Genomic DNA, 21629 nt, shown 5'->3' on the forward strand with positions numbered 1-21629 from the left:
GTACACAGTGACTGCACCAGCAGAATAGTGAGTGCAGCTCTGGGGTATAATAAATTATTAGTGGTGCCAGGTTTATGTGGTTTGATTTCTAGCTTTGCACTAAACTGGTTTTTATATTGCAGGTGACAAAACTTGATAGGGATCCAGCTTCTGGAACTGCTTTGCAAGAAATCAGTTTCTGGCTGAACCTGGAGAGGGCGCTGTACCGCATCCAAGAGAAACGCGAGAGCCCAGAGGTTCTCCTGACTCTGGACATACTGAAACATGGAAAGCGTTTTCATGCCACTGTCAGCTTTGACACGGATACGGGTAACACTCCGCTCCTCTCTGGCCCCTGAATGAAGGACAATTTCCTTTTTAAAGCAACTAACCCTTTTTATTCCCATCAGGCCTGAAACAAGCCTTGGAAACTGTGAACGACTACAACCCTCTCATGAAGGACTTTCCTTTGAACGACCTGCTGTCCGCCACAGAGCTGGACAAAATCCGCCAGGCTCTAGTTGCCATTTTCACTCACCTCCGAAAAATCAGGAACACGAAATACCCAATTCTGAGGGCGCTGAGGCTGGTGGAGGCCATATCCCGGGACCTCAGTTCTCAGCTTCTGAAAGTTCTGGGCACGAGAAAGCTCATGCACGTGGCCTACGAAGAGTTTGAGAAGGTACAACACCTTTTTATATGTTATTTCGAGTAAGGGATGGTTCTCTATTGTTCGCTGGTCTCAGCTATTTTCATCAATGACTGTTTCCTTCAATAGGCTATCAGGTGGGATGTCAGTAAATGGCTGCATGAGACCAAAAAACATGGTTCTATTTTTAAATTGCGACTTTCTTGTCCATCAGCTGCTTTTAGTATTCAAGCTTCATGGGCCTGAGCTGCAATACCAGGCACGGCCTATAGACGAGAGGGGCGCTGTTTCTCTGAATTAGGGCACCTATGTTTATTTTCTATTGCAGAATTTTTAGACTCCCTTTTCCAATGTACACACTTAATTGCCTTTTTTCCTCAGGTCATGGTCACCTGTTTTGAAGTTTTCCAAACTTGGGACGACGAGTATGAGAAACTTCAGGTTCTTCTGAGAGACATTGTAAAACGGAAACGCGAGGAGAACTTAAAAATGGTTTGGAGGATAAATCCGGCTCACAGGAAGCTGCAGTCCCGGCTGGACCAGATGCGGAAGTTCAGGCGCCAACACGAGCAGCTGAGGGCAGTCATTGTCCGGGTGCTGAGACCACAGGTATGACCTTACCTGCCAGCTCTGATCATGTAGAATAGGTGATAATGAGCTGACCTGTAAGGGACCGACTACTGGGACCCCTGTGATCCTAAGAACGGCGGTGGGGATCTAATCGATCATACCTGTGCAGCCAACATCCCAATCTAGTGTGGCACCACATCAGTGACCCCTTACCAATCAGCAAGTTACCACCTATCCTGTGGATACCTGATCATTGGGACCCATGCAAATTCCAAGATACCAAGAGTCTTACATTTCCCTGTGTGACTGGCGTGCTAATGCACATGCTGGACCACCGCTCCATTCACGTCTACGGAATTGACGGAAATGGTGGTTAGAGCGATGACTGAGCATGTGCATCACCGCAGCCTTCTTGGCGTCAGTGGTTGACTGTAATTAGTGGGACTGACCATTTGGCCACGCGTGTCAAGTTTGCCCCGTCTGCATGTACCTGGGCTACTAACGCCCTAATGTCTCCGGTTTTAGGTGACCGCTGTTGCGCAGCAGAACCAGGGGGACGTCCCAGAGCCTCAGGACATGAAGGTGGCAGAGGTCCTCTTTGATGCCGCAGATGCCAACGCCATCGAGGAAGTAAATCTTGCTTATGAAAACGTGAAGGAAGTGGATGGTTTGGATGTTTCTAAGGAAGGCACTGAGGCCTGGGAGGCTGCACTGAAGCGATACGATGAAAGAATCGACCGGGTGGAGACAAGGATCACCGCTCGTCTACGGGATCAACTCGGCACAGCAAAGAATGCCAATGAGATGTTCAGGATCTTTTCCCGATTCAACGCCCTGTTTGTCCGACCTCACATCAGAGGAGCCATCCGGGAGTATCAGACTCAGCTCATCCAGCGGGTAAAAGATGACATCGAGTCCCTTCATGACAAGTTCAAAGTTCAGTATCCTCAAAGTCAAGCCTGCAAGATGAGTCACGCCCGGGACCTTCCACCGGTGTCCGGCTCCATAATCTGGGCCAAACAGATTGACCGTCAGCTGACCGCTTACATGAAACGGGTGGAAGATGTCCTCGGCAAAGGGTGGGAAAACCATGTGGAAGGACAGAAGCTGAAGCAAGATGGAGACAGCTTTCGCATGAAGCTCAATACCCAAGAGATTTTTGACGACTGGGCGAGGAAAGTTCAACAGCGCAACCTCGGGGTGGCAGGGCGCATCTTTGCCATCGAAAGCACCCGTGCCAGGGGAAGGACTGGTAATGTTCTGAAGCTGAAGGTTAACTTCCTGCCGGAAATCATAACCTTATCCAAAGAGGTCCGCAATCTGAAGTGGCTTGGCTTTCGTGTCCCATTGGCCATCGTCAACAAGGCCCATCAGGCGAACCAGCTGTATCCGTTCGCCATCTCACTCATTGAAAGCGTTCGTACGTATGAGCGAACATGTGAGAAGGTGGAAGAACGCAACAGTATTAGCTTGCTGGTTGCAGGTCTTAAGAAGGAAGTCCAGGCTCTGATCGCTGAGGGCATTGCATTGGTGTGGGAGTCCTACAAGCTCGATCCTTATGTGCAGCGGTTGGCAGAGACTGTCTTCAACTTCCAAGAAAAGGTAGGGGCCGGGAGCGGCGTACCGTGTCAGCTAGTCATGTGTTCTTTCATTTTTTGTAATAAGTCGTCTTCTCTCAGGTGGATGACCTCCTCATTATCGAAGAGAAAATTGACTTGGAAGTCCGATCTCTGGAGACCTGCATGTATGAGCACAAAACATTCTCGGAGATCCTAAACAGAGTCCAGAAGGCTGTGGATGACTTGAATCTCCATTCTTATTCCAACCTTCCCATCTGGGTCAACAAACTTGATATGGAGGTATTGGTCATTGATGTACTCCGCAGTCTCGCAGACCTCCTGTGGGATGATGTGGTTCCGTTTTGTTTTTTGTAGTTAATGCAGTATAGTTTTTATATTGACATGTTAGGCGTGAGCTCTTGCATTTAATGCTTCTTCCTTCACCTTGTAGATTGAAAGGATCTTAGGAGTGCGTGTACAAGCAGGTTTGAAGACGTGGACCCAGGTCCTGATGGGTCAGGTTGATGACAAAGCAGAAGTTGACATGGACACTGATGCCCCCCAGGTCAGCCACAAACCAGGCGGTGAACCCAAGATCAAGGTACGTGATGGCCGTTCTTCCTATAATCTTGGTTGCTCAGATTTTCCACATGAAGCTTTTACTTTCTCCTTGCAGAATGTGGTCCACGAGCTGCGCATCACCAATCAGGTCATTTACCTGAATCCTCCCATTGAGGACTGCAGATACAAACTATTTCAAGAGCTTTTCTCCTGGAAAATGGTTGTCCTGGCCCTGCCACGAATCCAGAGTCAGAGATACCAGGTACATTCCTGTCCACAGATATTCCCCCACCCCCGCCTTCCTCGCTGTCTTAGATGTAACGAGCCGCCTCTTTGCTATGTTATAGGTGGGCATCCACTACGAGCTGATGGAAGAGGAGAAATATTATCGCAATGCGTTGACCCGATTGCCGGACGGACCTGCTGTTTTAGATGAAGCGTACGCTGCAATTATGGACATTGTCACGGAGGTGGAGCAGTATGTCAAGGTGAGAGAAGGCCATGGGTTATATTGGGCATCTTGTGACATTATATTAATCTGCGACTTATTAGTCCTGCACACACTAAAAATGGACCATGCCAGATTGTAGGGGAAGCAACCTGATTATCTGGCACTGGAGAGTCAGAACTCTCTTCAAGCCTCCATACTGGATATTAATGTGCACAGGGCCCTCACATGTATATGACCTATCTATGGTTTGTAATATTCCAGCAGTCAAATTCTTGGACATTGCAAATTTATCTTGCAACTTATTATTTTTTTTTTCTTTATCGCCTTATTGGGGGACACAGAATACCATGGGTGTATGCTGCTGCTGCTAGGAGGCTGACACTATGCAAAAACAAGAAAACTAGCTCCTCCTCGGCAGTATACACCCACCGACAGGCACCAAGCACCTCAGTTTGTGCTTAGTGTCTGTAGGAGGCGGACCGGGATCTCCCCAGATCCGCAGTTTTAATCCAATTTTCCTTTCAGGTTTAGTTTGAACTTTTTAATTTTCTCCCTCTTTTGTCTTTTAGGTTTTTTCCATTGGGAAACAGGGTATAAGTTATCACCCTGATTTCCTATATCATGCGGCTGAGCGAGCAGTGTGGTGTCACCCACATCGCAACTCTCAGTACCGCAGGCAGGACTTTTCCCTATCACCTTCTGGTGATAAGGGTTGCGGACAGGTGGCTGGTCCTTGCCGAATCCCCCTCCTCACCCCTTTCTCGGGACAGGGCTGAGAGGAAGACGGCGATTGTAGGTGTTCCAAGAAAGCAGTCTTCTGCAGGATGCGGGTACAGAGGACTCCTTCCCCTCCCAGCGGCCTGCCGTTTCCCCGTGGGCCCCTGTGTTCATCCTCTTCAGGGACGTCAGGTAAGTGCCTGTACGTTCCCTCCGGCCCCGCATAAGCTTCAGTGACATGGGAGAAGAAGGGACCTTGTTGGTTTCAGGTCCACAGATTTGAATCTCCCGCCCTTTTCTGCCTGCCGAGCGCTCAGCCGCTTGCGTTCTTACACTTTCCCTGCTCTAGTCAGGGAGTCTATGGGGATCTCCTCACTCACCGCAGCGTCACAAGCAGCAGGACCTGGTCAGATTGCATCCATTAGCGCGGTATGTCGGGCATGGGGCTGCGGCGCCGTCAGGGAGGGAGGCACTTTCACTTTCCCCTCAGCGCGGGGAACTCCTCTGCTCTCCCTCCTCCCTTCCTGAGCGCGCTCTTTTCAGCGTGCCCTTTCTAGCCCATCACAGGGCTTCTTTCTCTCTTGGATGCCAGCCCCCCTCTTCTGCCATGCCCTCTCCGTCGCTATTAACCAGTCACAGTGCGGCCGCTAAGCTCCGCCCCCATCTCCCAGCACAAGGATTTCCTGATGCCTGAATCACTCCTTCCTGCGCTGCTTGGGGGACACTTCGGCTTTTCTTCTGCTGCTCGCACAGAATCTCAGTAGGCTCGGCTCTGAGGCAAGGATTAGCTCTCCTCGGCAGTTATTCCCTAATTTCTGCGGCCATTCAGTGCAGTTTACTTATGCCCAACCCTTCAGGGGATCTCTGCTTCAGGCCCACCGCTACCTATTACGCCTGTGCGCGCTGTTAAAAGAAGTGGGCATCGGGTCAGTCGTCCCCATTCTGCCCCCCCCTGCAGTCCTTCCAATATGTCAGCATCTCAGGAACGCACAGAGTCCCGGGCGGAGGGCGCTCTTCCCTCCTCTCTCCCCCCGGAGTGGGCCGTTACTTTTGTCAAGTCAGAAACAGACTGTGACATTGTATCACAGTCGCTGGTCCAGGTCTTAGAACGATTACCTCAGCTATCCTCAGCCACCTCTGCCCCGACCGCCTCTCGGGGTGAGTCGTCCGCACCTGACCGCGACCTTCAGAGAGACAGACAGGGAAGGACTTCTAGGAAGCGGGCTCTGTCCACTTCGTCTTCGAGCTCGCAGGGCCCTTCCGCTCCCAGGCCTCCTTCTCCTTCCTCGGATGACAGCTTCAGTCAGGCGATGATTCTCATTCGGAAGCTAGCTCAGAGGGGAACAGCGTTTCTAAAACGCGGGACATGGTCGATAGTCTTATTGCAGCTATCTTCCAAACACTAAAACTTAAACAGGATGAGGCTCCACCTCAGGAAAGCTCGGTTCTCCTTAAAACGAGCCAGACCTCCGTCTCGAACCTTTCCCAATCACAACGATTTCGATACTACCTTATCCAAACACTGGGAGCGCCCTGAGCAACGTTTCTCAGGCCGCAAGTACTTGGACGTTCTGTACCCCTTTGAGGCAGAACTGCTCTCAAAGTGGTCCAAGGTTTCCGAGGTAGATCCTCCAGTTTCCCGGATAGCCTCAAAAACGGTGCTCTCTCTGCCAGACGGGGCATCGCTCAAAGATCCTACTGACAGGCAGATTGAATCTCTGGCTAAGTCTATCTTTGAGGCATCTGGCGCCTCCCTCTGCCCTATTTTCGCATCCGCCTGGGTGGCGAAGGTCATTTCCGCTTGGGCAAAAATTCTTCGCAGAGGCATCTTAGCGTCAGCTCCTCAAGACGAGCTGGCAGATCTTGCAGAGCAGATTAACCAGGCGGGAAAATACCTTTTTTGGACGCCTCCTTGGACGCGGCCGGCTGCGTAGCAAGGGCTAACAGCAACATAGTAGCTGTACGCCGAGTCCTTTGGCTAAAGTCATGGAATGCGGACACTACTTCGAAAAAGTCGCTTACCAATCTGCCATTCCATGGCTCTAGGCTCTTTGGAGCAAAGCTGGATCAGATAATTTCCGATGCCACTGGAGGTAAAAGTACTTCGCTTCCCCAATCTCGACCAAAACGTCCTTTCAACAGAAGGGGTTTTCGACCATTCAGGCCCTTTCGTCCCTTCTCTGCCACGGAGAGAGCCACTCAACAGGATCGGCCACCCGCCACCAGGGAGCGGGATCAGAGGAAACCTTCCTACAAACCCGCTCCTCGCTGGAGATCTAGAGGACAATATTCCAGATCTGCAGGAGTCAATTCCGGCAGATTTACGTCTAAGTGACGGGTCACCCCCACCTGGAATTTCTTCCAGGGTGGGAGGCAGACTTTCCTTTTTCGCGGATGCTTGGCTGTCCGTTGTCGACGACGCTTGGGTCAGAGAACTCGTCGCATCCGGATACAAGTTCGAATTTGCTTCACTCCCGAACAGACGGTTTTTCCGGTCTCGGCCTCCGCGACAGCGGGCCCAGATTCCGGTTTTTTTGCAGGCCATTTCCTCCCTTCTTTCTGCCGGAGTCATTGTTCCCGTTCCCTCAGACGAACGGTTTTCCAGGTTCTACTCCAATCTCTTTGTAGTGCCGAAGAAAGACGGCTCTCTTCGTCCTATTCTGGACCTCAAATTGCTCAATCGCCACGTGAAGATTCTTCATTTCAGGATGGAGTCTCTTCGGTCGGTGATTGCTTCCATGGAGCCCGGGGAATTTCTCTGCTCGGTGGACATTCGGGATGCCTATCTGCACATTCCAATTTGTGTGCAACATCAGAAGTATCTTCGATTTGCGTTTCAGGGAGACCACTTTCAGTTCACAGCTCTTCCTTTCGGCCTAGCTTCAGCGCCCCGTGTTTTCACGAAGGTGATGGCGACAGTCATGGCCATCCTTCGCTCCAGAGGGATCCTCATCATCCTTTATCTGGACGATCTTTTGATCAAGGGTTCGTCTCGCCAGGACTGTCTCCGGAGCCTTCAGATAACCCTGGACACTCTCAGCCGCCTAGGTTGGCTGGTCAACAAGGAGAAGTCCATTCTGATCCCCACCCAGCGTCTGACCTTTCTGGGTATGGAATTCGACACGAGGCTAGCCCGTGTTTTTCTTCCAAAGGAAAAATTTACAACTCTGTCCAAGGGCATCAGAACTCTCAAGAGGCCTGCTCCCATTCCCATTCGGTTCTGCATGAAGGTCCTGGGGAAGATGGTGGCCTCCATGGAAGCAGTACCCTTTGCGCAGTTTCATCTTCGCCCCCTCCAGCTGTCTCTGCTTTCAGCCTGGGACAAGACCACGATGTCCTTGGACCGTCCTATTCGGCTTCCTCTCAGAGTGAGGCAGTCTCTCACTTGGTGGCTACGGCCAGCGTCAGTTCTCCAAGGGAGGTCCTTCCTTCCTCCTCAGTGGCCAGTCATCACCACCGATGCGAGCCTTCTAGGATGGGGAGCCGTGTTCCATCAGAAAGCGGCCCAAGGCCGCTGGAAGCCACAGGAGTCTCTCCTCCCAATCAATCTTTTGGAGATCAGAGCAATTTTCCTGGCCCTTCATTGGCAGCCCCTCCTCTCCGGCAAGCCGGTCCGTATTCAGTCGGACAACGCCACGGCCGTGGCGTACATAAACCATCAGGGGGGCACGCGCAGCAAACAAGTAATGTCAGAAGTGGCCAAGATATTACGCTGGGCAGAACGTTACGTTCCGACAATCTCCGCCGTCCATATTCCAGGGGTGGAAAATTGGGCAGCCGACTTTGAGTCGCCAGGGCCTAGCATCCGGCGAATGGTCCCTGCACCCCGCGGTTTTCTCTCAGATATGCGACCGTTGGGGCACCCCGGATGTCGATCTCATGGCATCTCGGATGAACCACAAGGTGCCGCAGTTCGTAGCCAGGTCCAGGGACCCTCTAGCCGTCGCATGCGATGCACTGGTGACTCCGTGGTCCCAGTTTCAACTTCCGTTTCTGTTCCCGCCTCTGGCATTGATCCCTCGAGTGGTCAAAAAGATAAAATCGGAAGGCGTACCAGTGATTCTAGTCGCTCCAGATTGGCCAAGACGGCCTTGGTACGCGGAACTGGTCAACATGCTCGCGGACGTTCCCTGGAGGCTTCCAGACCGTCCAGACCTTCTCTCACAAGGCCCCCTTTACCACGAGAATTCTCAGTCTCTGAGTTTGACGGCATGGCCGTTGAGACCGCAATTCTGAAGGAATCAGGTCTGTCCAGTCAGGTTATTCAAACTATGATCAGAGCCAGGAAACCAGCCTCTTCCCGCATTTACTATAGGTACTGGAAGGCTTTTTTCCGTTGGTGCGATGATGAGTCTTCCCAATGTCTTTTTCTATCCCATCTATCCTGGGGTTTCTTCAGTCTGGGTTAGACGCGGGTCTGTCCCTCAGTACGCTCAAGGGCCAGGTTTCCGCTCTCTCTATCCTCTTCCAAAGAGAGCTAGCTTCTCTACCACAGGTCAAAACCTTTCTGCAAGGGGTTTCCCACGTGGCTCCTCCTCATCATTCGCCAATAGACCCGTGGGATCTCAACCTCGTCCTTAGCGCTCTCCAGAAGGCGCCATTCGAGCCTCTCCAGGACATTCCTTTGTCCCTTCTCTCTTGGAAGGTCACCTTTTTGATCGCCATTTCATCCATCAGAAGAGTTTCTGAATTGGCGGCCTTGTCATGTCGTTCCCCTTACCTCATTCTCCATCAGGACAAAGCCGTCCTCAGGCCCGTTCCTTCTTTTCTTCCAAAGGTGGTTTCCGCTTTCCATATCAATGAGGATATCGTCCTTCCTTCTTTTTGTCCGGCTCCATCTCATCCTCTTGAGAAGTCTCTCCACAAACTGGACGTAGTTAGAGCCCTGCGTGTCTCTCGCCAGGACTTCTTCCTTTCGTCTGTCCGATTCCTTGCTGATCATCTCTGAAGGTCGCCAGAAGGGCCTTCCGGCTTCCAAATCCACGATCGCTCGCTGAATTCGTTCTACCATTCTGGAAGCGTATCGTCTTCAGGAAAAGCGGCCCCCTCCGGGAGTAAGTGCTCATTCCACCCGGGCTGTGGCGGCTTCGTGGGCTGCTCGTCACCAGGCCTCGGCCATGCAAATTTGCAAGGCTGCAACCTGGTCATCTTTGCACACCTTCACGAGGTTCTACAGGGTTCATACCCAGGCCTCGTCTGATGCTGTGGTTGGTAGGAAGGTTCTGCAGGCGGCGGTGGCTCACCGGCCGACCTAAGCCTTTCGGTTACTTTCGTTCCTTATTGCTGTTCCCACCCTTGGGACTGCTTTGGGACGTCCCATGGTATTGTGTCCCCCAATAAGGCGATAAAGAAAGATGGATTTTTGGTTCTTACCGTAAAATCTTTCTTGGAGCCTTCATTGGGGGACACGGCACCCTCCCTGTTTAAGTTGTACCGTGTTGGGTCTTAGAGTCCCTTGTTGGGTTGGTACATATGGTTCGAGTTTTTCTCGTTGCTTCTCCTACTGCTTTTTCACCAACTGAGGTGCTTGGTGCCTGTCGGTGGGTGTATACTGCCGGGGAGGAGCTAATTTTCTTGTTTTTGCATAGTGTCAGCCTCCTAGCAGCAGCAGCATACACCCATGGTATTCTGTGTCCCCCAATGAAGGCTCCAAGAAAGAGATTTTACGGTAAGAACCAAAAATCCATCTTTTTTTTTTTTTTAAATAAATATACTACATAAATGACGGTTACCTCCCTCTCTCTGTCCTTCTGTCGCAGGTGTGGCTGCAGTACCAGTGCTTGTGGGACATGCAGGCGGAGAACATCTACAATCGCCTGGAAGAAGATCTCAACAAATGGCAGGCCCTGCTGGTTCAGATCCGAAAGGCCAGAGGGACGTTTGACAACGCCGAGACCAGGAAGGAGTTCGGTCCGGTTATCATTGACTACGGGAAAGTGCAATCCAAAGTGAACCTGAAATATGACTCTTGGCACAAAGAGGTGCTCAGCAAATTCGGGCAGATGCTCGGTCAGAACATGACTGAATTCCATTCTCAGATTTCCAAGGTATAGCCGTTCATAACATGTTGTGATGTCTGACTGATCCTGAAAAATTGGTGCAAGGCTTGGAGTACTCCTTTACTCCTAACGTAACTTTCCCTTGTTCCTCAGTCTCGCCAAGAACTGGAGCAGCATTCGGTGGACACAGCGAGCACATCTGATGCTGTGACCTTCATCACTTATGTGCAGTCTCTGAAGAGGAAGATCAAGCAGTTTGAGAAACAAGTTGATGTGAGTCTCATCTACTTTGTCATTGTCCTTTTTTTCCCCCTATCTTCTTTCGTTCCTTTCTTGCGCTTTGCAGAGAGTTAACCGTGCCACTTTCTCCTCTAGCTCTATAGGAACGGACAGCGCTTGCTGGAGAAACAGCGCTTCCAGTTCCCCTCTTCCTGGCTTTACATTGACAACATCGAGGGTGAATGGGGTGCGTTTAACGACATCATGAGACGCAAAGACTCTGCCATACAGCAGCAAGTGGCAAATCTGCAGATGAAGATCGTCCAGGAGGACCGGGCTGTGGAGAGCCGCACCATCGATCTGCTGACTGACTGGGAGAAGACCAAGCCTGTGACTGTAAGATCATGATCTATGGTGTTTGCTCTAGTTATGAAGCAGACAGAAGGGAATTGCGGTGTCCTGTAACGTACGTTACGGTGTCATACATGATGCAGAATATTAGGCACTCCGTGCCGTGTGTGCAGCCTCCACGTTTGCATTTCTGTAAAAGTGGTGTAGTACTATAGAAATTACTCACTTCTAAGCATTAAGGGCGATTCTTGCATGTCACTGCACCGCCTGTTTCTTCATGGACCTTCTATCTTTTTGTTTAACCCCTTAGGGAAGCCTACGACCAGAGGAGGCCCTTCAGTCCCTCACTATATATGAAGGAAAGTTTGGCAGACTGAAAGATGACCGTGAAAAATGTGCCAAAGCCAAAGAGGCTTTAGAGCTGACGGACACCGGGTTGCTGAGCGGCAGTGAAGACCGCGTTCAGGTGACTTTCTTCTTTTTTTTTTTTTTTTTTTTTTTTTTTTTTTTTTTTTTTTAATATGCAAGTTAAGTTCTAAACTGTGATCTGGTGATGACATGGCATCAAATACTTTTCTGACATCTAGGTCGCCTTGGAAGAATTGCAAGATCTCAAAGGAGTCTGGTCCGAACTCTCCAAAGTTTGGGAACAGATTGACCAAATGAAGGAGCAGCCGTGGGTGTCTGTCCAACCACGCAAGGTATGTATTCCCCACCTCCCTTGGTAGGAACATCCCTATAAAGACAAGGGCTAGGTTACATAAATTTCTGCCCTCTTTACAGCTTCGGCAAAGCTTGGACGGGCTCCTGAACCAGCTGAAGAATTTCCCCGCCCGCTTACGGCAGTATGCGTCCTATGAATATGTTCAGAGACTCCTGAAGGGTTACATGAAGGTGAAATGTTGTCTTTGTTGCTAAATGTAGTTTTTCTATAGATGTCTCATGTACCAAGGTGCCATGCGCTGCCATCCCACAGGTGAACATGCTGGTCATCGAGCTGAAGTCGGAAGCCCTGAAAGATCGGCACTGGAAGCAGCTAATGAGGAGACTGCATGTCAACTGGGTGGTGTCAGAGCTTACCCTGGGCCAAATCTGGGATGTCGACCTGCAGAGGAACGAGGCGATTGTCAAGGATGTTCTACTGGTCGCACAAGGAGAAATGGCGCTGGAAGAATTCTTGAAGCAGGTAAGAAGGCTGGTGGTGACTAATGTACACGGTCGCAGGTGAAGACCAACACTACTACATATTCTTTCTCTGATGTCTGCACAGACATGTAGTCGTGTGGTTATACTGTGCGCCCCACAGCAGATAGCATGGAATTGTACTACTTTGCCAGTGCAGGAAAGATGGTGGGTAAACTAATCAGTAATCTGTCTGTTTCCATCTGTCCCCAGATCCGAGAAGTGTGGAATGCCTACGAACTGGATCTGGTCAACTACCAAAACAAATGTCGTCTGATCCGCGGCTGGGATGACCTGTTCAATAAAGTCAAGGAGCACATCAACAGCGTCTCTGCCATGAAGCTTTCCCCTTACTACAAGGTAATGTCCTACACGAGGGCAGCTTCTTTATAAGACTTATGTACTGTGGCCACAGTTCTGACACACCAGCTTGGCCGTACATTTACAAGGACATGTAGCCACACCAGCCCGGTCATAGTTACATGACACATAACCACACCAGCCCGGCCATACAGTTATGACACAGCCTTTTGACAACTCCATGGGCCTGCTCTCGCATTTAGACATTATGCTTTGCTCCTTATTAGGTATTTGAAGAAGACGCCTTAAGCTGGGAAGATAAACTCAACAGGATCATGTCCCTTTTTGATGTGTGGATCGATGTACAGAGGCGCTGGGTTTACTTAGAGGGGATCTTTACCGGCAGCGCGGACATCAAACATCTGCTTCCTGTTGAGACGCAGCGATTCCAGAGGTATCTGCCACCATCCCCCTCATATTTGGATGTGTTCACATACATGGGATCTGACATTATTTTAAAAGAAGATCTTGTAAAAATGACTATATTTACTTGCCTAAGATGTAAAATTAGTTAAATGGGTTTCAGATATTTTGGTACCTAAATCCTGACTGTGTGAACAAGCCTCCAAGTGTCTCTGAATATCATGCTCTGTCCTTGCAGCATCAGTACAGAGTTTGTGTCACTGATGAAGAAGGTCACAAAGTCTCCTCTGGTCATGGACGTTCTGAACATCCAAGGAGTGCAGAGATCTCTGGAGAGACTGGCTGACCTACTGGGCAAGATCCAGAAAGCTCTTGGAGAATATTTGGAAAGGGAGCGTTCCTCATTTCCACGGTGAGTCTTGTTTTAACTTATCAGCCTATTGTAGAAATGACATCCCATAAATGTGATCCTCTTGTGTCTAAGCGCAGAAATCCCCTTCCTCAGATACAAGTTGCATAGTCCCCTATTCTTTCTGCTGGAAAGTCGGCCATGTTATCTTTTTTGCCTTCTTTTCTACAAGAGACACTGACAGTAAATAACTGCTGGTCGTTTTTGTTTTTTTTTCTCTTTAACCCAAATTTTAGATTCTACTTCGTTGGTGATGAGGATCTTCTGGAAATCATCGGCAACAGTAAAAACGTGGCCAAGCTACAGAAACACTTCAAGAAAATGTTTGCCGGCGTTTCCAGCATCATTCTGAATGAAGACAGTTCTGTTGTGCTGGGAATCTCTTCACGGGAAGGAGAGGAGGTAAGGACCTCAGGGACGTACACTAATGGAGACAGCGGCATCTGCTCCGCAACATGTAATCCTCTGGATTATGTGCATCACAGGTGATCTTCAAGACCCCAGTGTCCATCATCGAGCATCCGAAAATCAATGAGTGGCTGACTCTTGTGGAGAAAGAAATGAGGGTCACTCTGGCCAAGTTGTTGGCGGAGTCGGTGACTGAAATTGAGATCTTTGGGAAGTCCTCAGCAATCGATCCCGCTACCTACATCTGCTGGATTGACAAGTACCAGGTAAGTGACAAGTACCAAGTTCTCGTTTCCTTTAGACACGAGTCTGCACAATGATTTTTCTGAAAATACAGTGTGTCCGTAAAGTTATGGTGCACTTTTGACCAGTCGCTGGAAAGCAACAAAAAAGATAGAAATGTGAAATCTGCTCCAAATAAAAGAAAACCTCTCCCAGTGTCATACCTATTCAGTGCGGTTTGATGTGGGCTCCATTTGATGCCTTGCACACATCCAAACGATAGTGACATTCTTGCCACACGGGTAAGGACGTCTGGTGTAACAGTGAATAACGTCTGTGATTTTCTTTAAGTGATTAATGCTGTTGATACGTTCAATGTACAAATGTTGCTTCACATAACTCCAAAAGTAAAAGTCTAAGGGCGTCAGATCCGGGGATCGTGTATACTTTCCTGTGACTGGTCAAAAGTGCACCATGACTTTACGGACACTATATTTCTTAGCAAATTATGCCTCTACATAGAAACAGGGGCCGGCTGAGGGCCATGCAGGTCATGGCTCATGTCTGTGAACTAGGAAGACAATGCAACCTGTTGTGTCAAAGCACCGGTATTCAGTATGTGACCTAGTGCTGTAAGTGTTCATGTCAATGCGGTATGTCATACTAGATATAGAAGCTGTGGGTGCTACTATTAAGCGCAGTGTGGATCGCATCATGGCTGCTACGTGCTACTATTCAGACGCACAGCCCGCACTATGGATGGTGGCTGCTCTGTGCTACTTTGCAAAAGCGCGGCCTGCATTATGGTAGGTGGCTGCTCTGTGCTACTATTCAGAAGCACAGCCTGCAGTATGGGTGGTGGTTGCTTCGCTCTACTATTCAAAAGCAGAATATGCAATGTATTATAGAAGCCCTTCTGGGCTCTCCTGTCTTTGTTAAACCATAATGCACTTGACATAATTTGATTCCTTTCCTATAGGCTCAGCTTGTGGTCCTCTCTGCTCAGATCGCCTGGTCTGAGAATGTGGAGTCTGCTCTCACCAGCATGTCAAATGGTGGCCGTGACTCCAGCCCCATGCAGATCGTGCAGGCCAATGTGGAGGCCACACTGAATGTCCTGGCTGATTCGGTGTTGATGGAGCAGCCACCTCTTCGGAGGAGGAAACTGGAGCACTTGGTAAGAAGCGGCTATTACCATCTTGATCTGATGGCTACTTGTCTTCTATGTTTGGCTAATGAATGTACTGATCCACAGATCACAGAACTGGTTCATCAGAGAGATGTCACAAGATCCCTCATAAAGATCGGGGTTGACAATGCCAAGTCATTCGAGTGGTTGAGCCAGATGAGGTTCTACTTTGATCCCAAACAGACTGATGTTCTGCAGCAGCTCTCCATCCAGATGGCAAATGCAAAATTCAACTACGGTTTTGAATATCTGGGCGTCCAGGATAAACTTGTGCAAACCCCTCTGACTGACCGCTGCTACCTGACCATGACCCAGGCTCTGGAGGCCAGACTCGGAGGGTCACCATTTGGTAAGTACATGCCTTGTAACATCGACCTTTAGAAGTTGGTATCAGTATATAGGCTGTGACTATTAATCGTTCATGTGGTATGTGACAGGTCCTGCGGGTACTGGAAAGACTGAATCTGTAAAAGCCCTTGGACACCAACTCGGGCGATTTGTGCTGGTCTTCAATTGTGATGAAACGTTTGACTTCCAGGTAAGTAATGATGTAAAGCTGTAGTTCCAATCCCATGGCTGCGTGATGGTTTCCACTTCACCTTTTGCTTTCAGGCTATGGGCCGCATCTTCGTGGGTTTGTGCCAGGTCGGAGCTTGGGGATGTTTTGACGAATTCAACAGATTGGAGGAACGCATGTTGTCTGCAGTTTCTCAGCAGGTGCAATGCATCCAGGAGGCTCTGAGGGAGCACTCCAACCCAAACCGGGACAGAAGTAAGTGATGGAAAAACTTAAATTCTATGAGCAAAATAAGATCACAAGCAACATAATGTGTTGCATTGTCTTCCAGCTCTCACAATCACCTGTGAACTGCTAAACAAGCAAGTAAAAGTCAGCGCCGAAATGGCTATCTTCATTACCATGAACCCTGGTTATGCCGGAAGATCCAACCTGCCAGACAACTTGAAGAAACTTTTCCGCAGTTTAGCCATGACCAAACCTGACCGCCAGCTCATTGCACAGGTCATGTTGTACTCCCAAGGCTTCCGGACCGCCGAAGTCTTGGCCAACAAAATTGTGCCGTTCTTCAAGTAAGTGAACGTGAAGTTACAATATGTGGACGGGTTTGGGTATTGGGCTTTAGTTTTGCTTAACCCCTTCATGACATATGACGTACAGTCATATGTTGTGGTATGCCACCTCACACACCGATCCCGCATCACGTGCCCTTAAGAGCTGCGTTTGGAGCAGAGCTCTGCATGTGGATGTCAGCCTGTTAAATGCTGCTCTCAATCTCTGACAGCAGCATTTAATACGCACATTGACACGTTCCTATTCGCGTGCCTGTAACGTGATCACATGGTGCCAATGGGCTGTCTTGAAAGCCAGGGGTCTGCTGGGATACTCCCATGCCTGTCATACTGATACTCATGTGAAAGTCGGCCTGCAGCAAGCATTCATAGATCATGATTTTCTTATACATAGCAGTGCTAGTCCACAGCTATGTATAGTACAAGCGATCAGACTATCTCCGCTTCAAATCCCCTTACAAATGAAGTAAAAAGTGTGTGTGGGGGGTAGCTTTTACAAATGTGGGGTGGGGGGGAGTTCAAATTACCCCCTATTGAAAGTAAAACAAATACGCACTTGGCATCGCTACATTGACATGTCAGACCTAACCTATTAAAATGATAGTCTATTAATTCATATTTGGGATCTGTGTACTCATACGGACCTGGAGAATCATAATGGCAGGTCAGTTTTGCCAAATGGTGACCTTGGTTAAGAAAAAAAAAAACCCACAAAAACCATTGTGAGATTGCACTTTTCCCATTTTTCCATTACAACATGTGGTAGAATAGTATAATTCAAAGTGCAAAAAAAAAATAAAAAAAGACTGAGAAGAGGGATTTTTGGTACTTGTCGTAAAATCTTTCTTGGAGCCTTCATTGGGGGACACATGGGTATATGCCGCTGACACTATGGAAAAATAGCTCCTCAGCAGTATACACCCACCGACTCACAAACTTGTCAGTGTCAAAGCAGTAGGTGAAGCAAAAATACGCAACTATACACAAGGCCAAGAAAAGGCACGTAGAGCCAGTATAGACACAAAACCAGGGAGCATGCTTTGTAGCCTCATTGAAGGCTCCTTGAAAGATTTTAAGGTGAGTACCAAAAATCCCACTTTCTTTATCGCTTTCATTGGGGGACACAGGTCGGACACAGGTAACCATGGGACGTGCTAAAGCAGTCCCAAGAGTGGTAAACAGGGCAATTAGAAAAGGATTGTCGGAAAGCGGGCGACCGCTGCCTGCAGCACCTTTCTTCCCAGATGGGACGAGGCGTGGGTATGTATCCTGTAGAACCTCGCGAAGGTGTGCAAAGATGACCAGGTCACAGCATTACAAATCTGAGAAGCAGAGGCCTTGTGACGAACTGCCCAGGAGGCTCCCACTGCCAGGGTGGAATGAGCTTTTACACCTGGAGGGGGAGGTCTGTCCTGGACGCTATATGCCTCCAGTATTGCCGAGGAATCCAACGGGCCATTTGTAGATTTGGAAGCCCCTTACGACAACCCTCAGGAATGACAGTCCGTTAGTGACGAAAGGAAGCCGTTCTTGAAAGACCCGGAGAGCTCTGACTAGATCCAAGTTGTAGAGAGCTTTTTCCAAGGGATGAACTGTAGAAGGACAATCTCTTCATTAATGTGGAATAATGAGACAACCTTGGGCAGAAAAGAAGGAACTGGTCTGAGGACCACCTTGTCTTGATGTAGAGCGAGAAACTGGGAACTGCAAAATAGTGCCTCTTGGCTCAAAGGCTCTCCTGATGGAAATAATGGCTACCAGAAAAGCAACCTTCCATGAAAGGAGAGATAACTGAATGTCATGAGTGGATTTGAAAGGAGTCCTGCGAGAGAAGATCTGGGCAGTCTGGGAGACTCCAAGGGACGTCTGTGAGCATGTTTACTAATCTGGAGAAGCAGGCCCTTCAGGGCCAATTCGGAGCTATCGGAATTTCCTCCGCCTTGATCTTTTTTTACGACTCTGAAATGGCTTGAGAGGAGGAAATAGATGGGGCAGCTGGAATTGGAACCACGGAATGACTAGAGGGTCGCAGGACCTGGCTATGAAACCAGGCACCTTGTGGTTCGAGACTCCATTAGGTCAACGTCCGTGTTGCCCCATCTTTGACAGATCTGGTTGAAAACGGCGGTGTTGAGACCACTTGCCCGGCGCGAGAGCCTGACGACTCAGAAAGTTGACTGCCCAATTGTCCACCCGTGAGATGTGGACTACTGATATTGCAGGTACCTTCTGCTCAAAGCAGGATTCTCTCTACCTCCATCATGACTAGCTTGCTGCAAGTCCCGCCTTGGTGATTTATATACACCACAGCAGTGGCGCTGTCTGACTGAACGCAGACTGGGTGACCCACAAGATGATCCTGCCAGTGGCAAAAGGAGAGGTAAATTGCTCTGATTTCCAGGAAGTTGATGGGAAGAGCAGCCTCCTAATGAGCTTTATGCCAGTCGGTGGGTGTTTACTGCTGGGAAGGAGCTATTTTACTTTCTTGCATAGTGTCGGCCTCCTAGCGACAGAATCATACAGCCCATGGTTACCTGTGTCCTCCAATGAAATTATAAAGAAAATAAGTTATGGCTCTTGGTAGGAGAGAAATGGAAAATCGCCATGCCATGAAGGGGTTAAACCACATCTCATATCCTCGCTATACAGCATTAATTGTTTGTGTAACCCTGGAATTAGTCAAAGCCCTCAAAGTAAAACCTTCACTTCAAGTGTCGGCACAGGGGACAATGATTTTGGTTCTGTTGATTGTAATGCAGCCATTTTTGCTGCTGGAAATTGGGACTGGAGTACACAATTATGGAAACTACAATCGGTATTTATCTTTTTTCCACCTGCAGATTGTGTGATGAACAGCTGTCATCTCAGAGCCACTATGACTTTGGCCTTCGAGCTCTGAAAAGCGTCTTGGTGAGTGCTGGCAATGTGAAAAGAGAGCGCATTCAGAAGATCAAGAAAGAGAAGGAAGAACGCGGAGAAGCTACCGACGAAGGAGAAGTGGCAGAAAATCTGCCTGAGCAAGAAGTGAGATCCTTTTTCCCCACAACAACTGCACGTTGGCACAGATCTTATTCAGTTATGTAGTATTGGACTCGCACTCTTGTCTTTGGCAGATCCTGATCCAAAGTGTCTGTGAGACCATGGTGCCCAAGCTGGTTGCAGAAGACATCCCTCTGCTCTTCTCTCTGTTGTCCGATGTGTTCCCTGGAGTTCAGTACCACCGCGGTGAAATGACCGCACTCCGAGAGGAGCTGAAGAAGGTGTGTCAGGAGATGTACCTGACATACGGAGACGGAGAAGAAGTTGGTGGAATGTGGGTGGAGAAAGTACGTTGTCTAATAAAAGGCTCGGTAAATCTGGGGTGTGACTGAACGTTCCTAGTAACCCATGTCTATCTTTAATCAGGTCCTTCAGCTTTACCAGATCACCCAAATCAACCACGGCCTGATGATGGTTGGACCCTCGGGCAGTGGCAAGACCCTGGCATGGAGAGTGCTGCTGAAGGCTTTGGAGAGACTGGAGGGAGTGGAAGGAGTCGCTCACATCATTGATCCTAAAGCCATCAGCAAAGACCATCTGTACGGTACCCTGGATCCAAACACTCGAGAATGGACTGACGGGTTGTTCACCCATGTCCTCAGGAAGTGAGTCTACCTGGAAACTCCACACAAGTCGCTCGCACCAGCGACTGTAGCTTCTCACTCAAACTAAAACCTGTTCCTTTAAATGTCTTCTGTCTGCAGGATCATCGACAACGTCCGTGGAGAGCTGCAGAAGCGCCAGTGGATCATCTTCGATGGTGATGTGGATCCTGAATGGGTTGAGAACCTGAACTCCGTCTTGGATGATAACAAACTCCTCACCCTTCCGAACGGAGAGCGTCTCAGCCTGCCCCCAAATGTAATGTCCAATGACAGTACTATTATGTCTTACTTTGTCATGTATATCATATTTTCTCCTAAGAATCTTAGCAATTGTCCAGTATTAGAAAAAAACATGACTGCAAAAACCTCACCTGTCCATGGTTTGTCTGATACTGCAGTTCTGTTCCTTTAACGTTAATGGGGCTGATCTGCGATACCGGACAGGAGCTGCTGATGGGACAGCGCTGTGTATGGAAGAAGGCAGACATGTTTTTCTAATACAGAATAGCTTCCCACCAGACGTCATGGTAAACTTCTTACCAGCGTGATGTGCTATGGTGTCACAATTGCAGAGTTGAGGTGCACTGAGCTCATTTTGGTGTTGATTTGTTTGTTGGCCTTTCTGCCTCGTAAGATCACCCTTTACCTGAAACCATTTAAGATCCGTATACTCTAGGCAGCTAATCGGGGCTGACTTCTCTCACCGCAGGTCCGCATCATGTTCGAAGTCCAGGACCTGAAGTATGCCACGCTGGCCACAGTGTCCCGATGTGGCATGGTCTGGTTCAGTGAGGATGTTCTGAGCACAGACATGATCTTCAACAACTTCCTGGCCAGGATGCGCAGTATCCCACTGGATGAAGGAGAAGATGAAGCTCAGCGGATGAGAAAGGGCAAAGAAGATGAAGGAGAAGAGTCTGCGTCTCCCATGCTGCAGGTACACGCTTGGCACAGCCGTCATCTGCTTGATGGTCACCACTTGTTTAAAGTACCTCCCTGTAGCATTAAAGGGGTTGTCCAGAACTTCTCGCTTTTATACCCGATGACTTGTGCACAAATTGTCCTAACTAATAACATGGGTGCCCAACTTCATCAGCAGCAATGTGGAAGTGACTGGTGCTGAACAACCCTTATAAGATATTGCGATGTCATCCCATTTATCAGTTATCAGAAACATCTGCTTCCCCCCCCCCCATAGATCCAGCGGGATGCAGCAACTATTCTGCAGCCATACTTCACATCCAGCGGGCTGGTGATCAAGGCCCTGGAGCATGCCTTCAAACTGGAGCACATCATGGACCTGACCCGCCTGCGATGCCTGGGCTCGCTCTTCTCAATGCTGCACCAGGCCTGTCGTAACATTGCCCAGTACAACGCCAATCACCCAGACTTCCCCATGCCAATCGACCAGTTGGAACGCTACATACAGGTAAGAGGCTGAAGCAAAATTTTCACTTTTAGCTTAGATTTAGCGGATATTCCCCTTTGATATCAGTATGTGTTTTCCACAGCGGTATCTGATTTATGCCGTACTGTGGTCGTTCTCTGGCGATGGCCGTCTGAAAATGAGGGCAGAGCTTGGCGAGTATATCAGGAGGATCACCACTATTCCGCTGCCGACTACCCCGAACATCCCGATCATTGACTATGAGGTAGGTGGCAGCTTCCAATCATGGTTGATCATCCTTCTTTCTATATGGCCATAAAT

General features: G+C 49.1%; 1 protein-coding gene across 3 annotated transcripts in view; it reads left to right on the forward strand.

Annotated features, from left to right (window-relative positions):
* Nucleotides 1-21629, forward strand: part of DYNC1H1 (dynein cytoplasmic 1 heavy chain 1) — a 49302-nt gene that overhangs the window by 4891 nt on the left and 22782 nt on the right. For all 3 annotated transcript variants that reach the window (XM_073577992.1, XM_073577994.1, XM_073577993.1), the window contains exons 5-36: nt 123-309; nt 390-661; nt 1010-1237; nt 1724-2800; nt 2878-3057; nt 3209-3358; nt 3434-3580; nt 3666-3806; nt 10246-10533; nt 10639-10758; nt 10861-11100; nt 11366-11521; nt 11643-11756; nt 11839-11949; nt 12032-12241; nt 12451-12597; nt 12825-12991; nt 13199-13372; nt 13606-13771; nt 13855-14043; nt 14979-15176; nt 15255-15537; nt 15626-15726; nt 15801-15960; nt 16037-16277; nt 19118-19301; nt 19391-19603; nt 19683-19921; nt 20021-20177; nt 20631-20858; nt 21120-21350; nt 21433-21573. In XM_073577992.1, the coding sequence (XP_073434093.1) occupies nt 123-309; nt 390-661; nt 1010-1237; nt 1724-2800; nt 2878-3057; nt 3209-3358; nt 3434-3580; nt 3666-3806; nt 10246-10533; nt 10639-10758; nt 10861-11100; nt 11366-11521; nt 11643-11756; nt 11839-11949; nt 12032-12241; nt 12451-12597; nt 12825-12991; nt 13199-13372; nt 13606-13771; nt 13855-14043; nt 14979-15176; nt 15255-15537; nt 15626-15726; nt 15801-15960; nt 16037-16277; nt 19118-19301; nt 19391-19603; nt 19683-19921; nt 20021-20177; nt 20631-20858; nt 21120-21350; nt 21433-21573 (6840 nt within the window). The remainder of the gene's footprint in view (nt 1-122; nt 310-389; nt 662-1009; nt 1238-1723; nt 2801-2877; nt 3058-3208; nt 3359-3433; nt 3581-3665; nt 3807-10245; nt 10534-10638; nt 10759-10860; nt 11101-11365; nt 11522-11642; nt 11757-11838; nt 11950-12031; nt 12242-12450; nt 12598-12824; nt 12992-13198; nt 13373-13605; nt 13772-13854; nt 14044-14978; nt 15177-15254; nt 15538-15625; nt 15727-15800; nt 15961-16036; nt 16278-19117; nt 19302-19390; nt 19604-19682; nt 19922-20020; nt 20178-20630; nt 20859-21119; nt 21351-21432; nt 21574-21629) is intronic.

This window comes from Dendrobates tinctorius, unplaced genomic scaffold (genome assembly GCF_039654945.1).
Source record: "Dendrobates tinctorius isolate UK_male_01 unplaced genomic scaffold, ASM3965494v1 ptg000058l, whole genome shotgun sequence".
NCBI classification, from domain to species: Eukaryota; Metazoa; Chordata; class Amphibia; order Anura; family Dendrobatidae; genus Dendrobates; species Dendrobates tinctorius.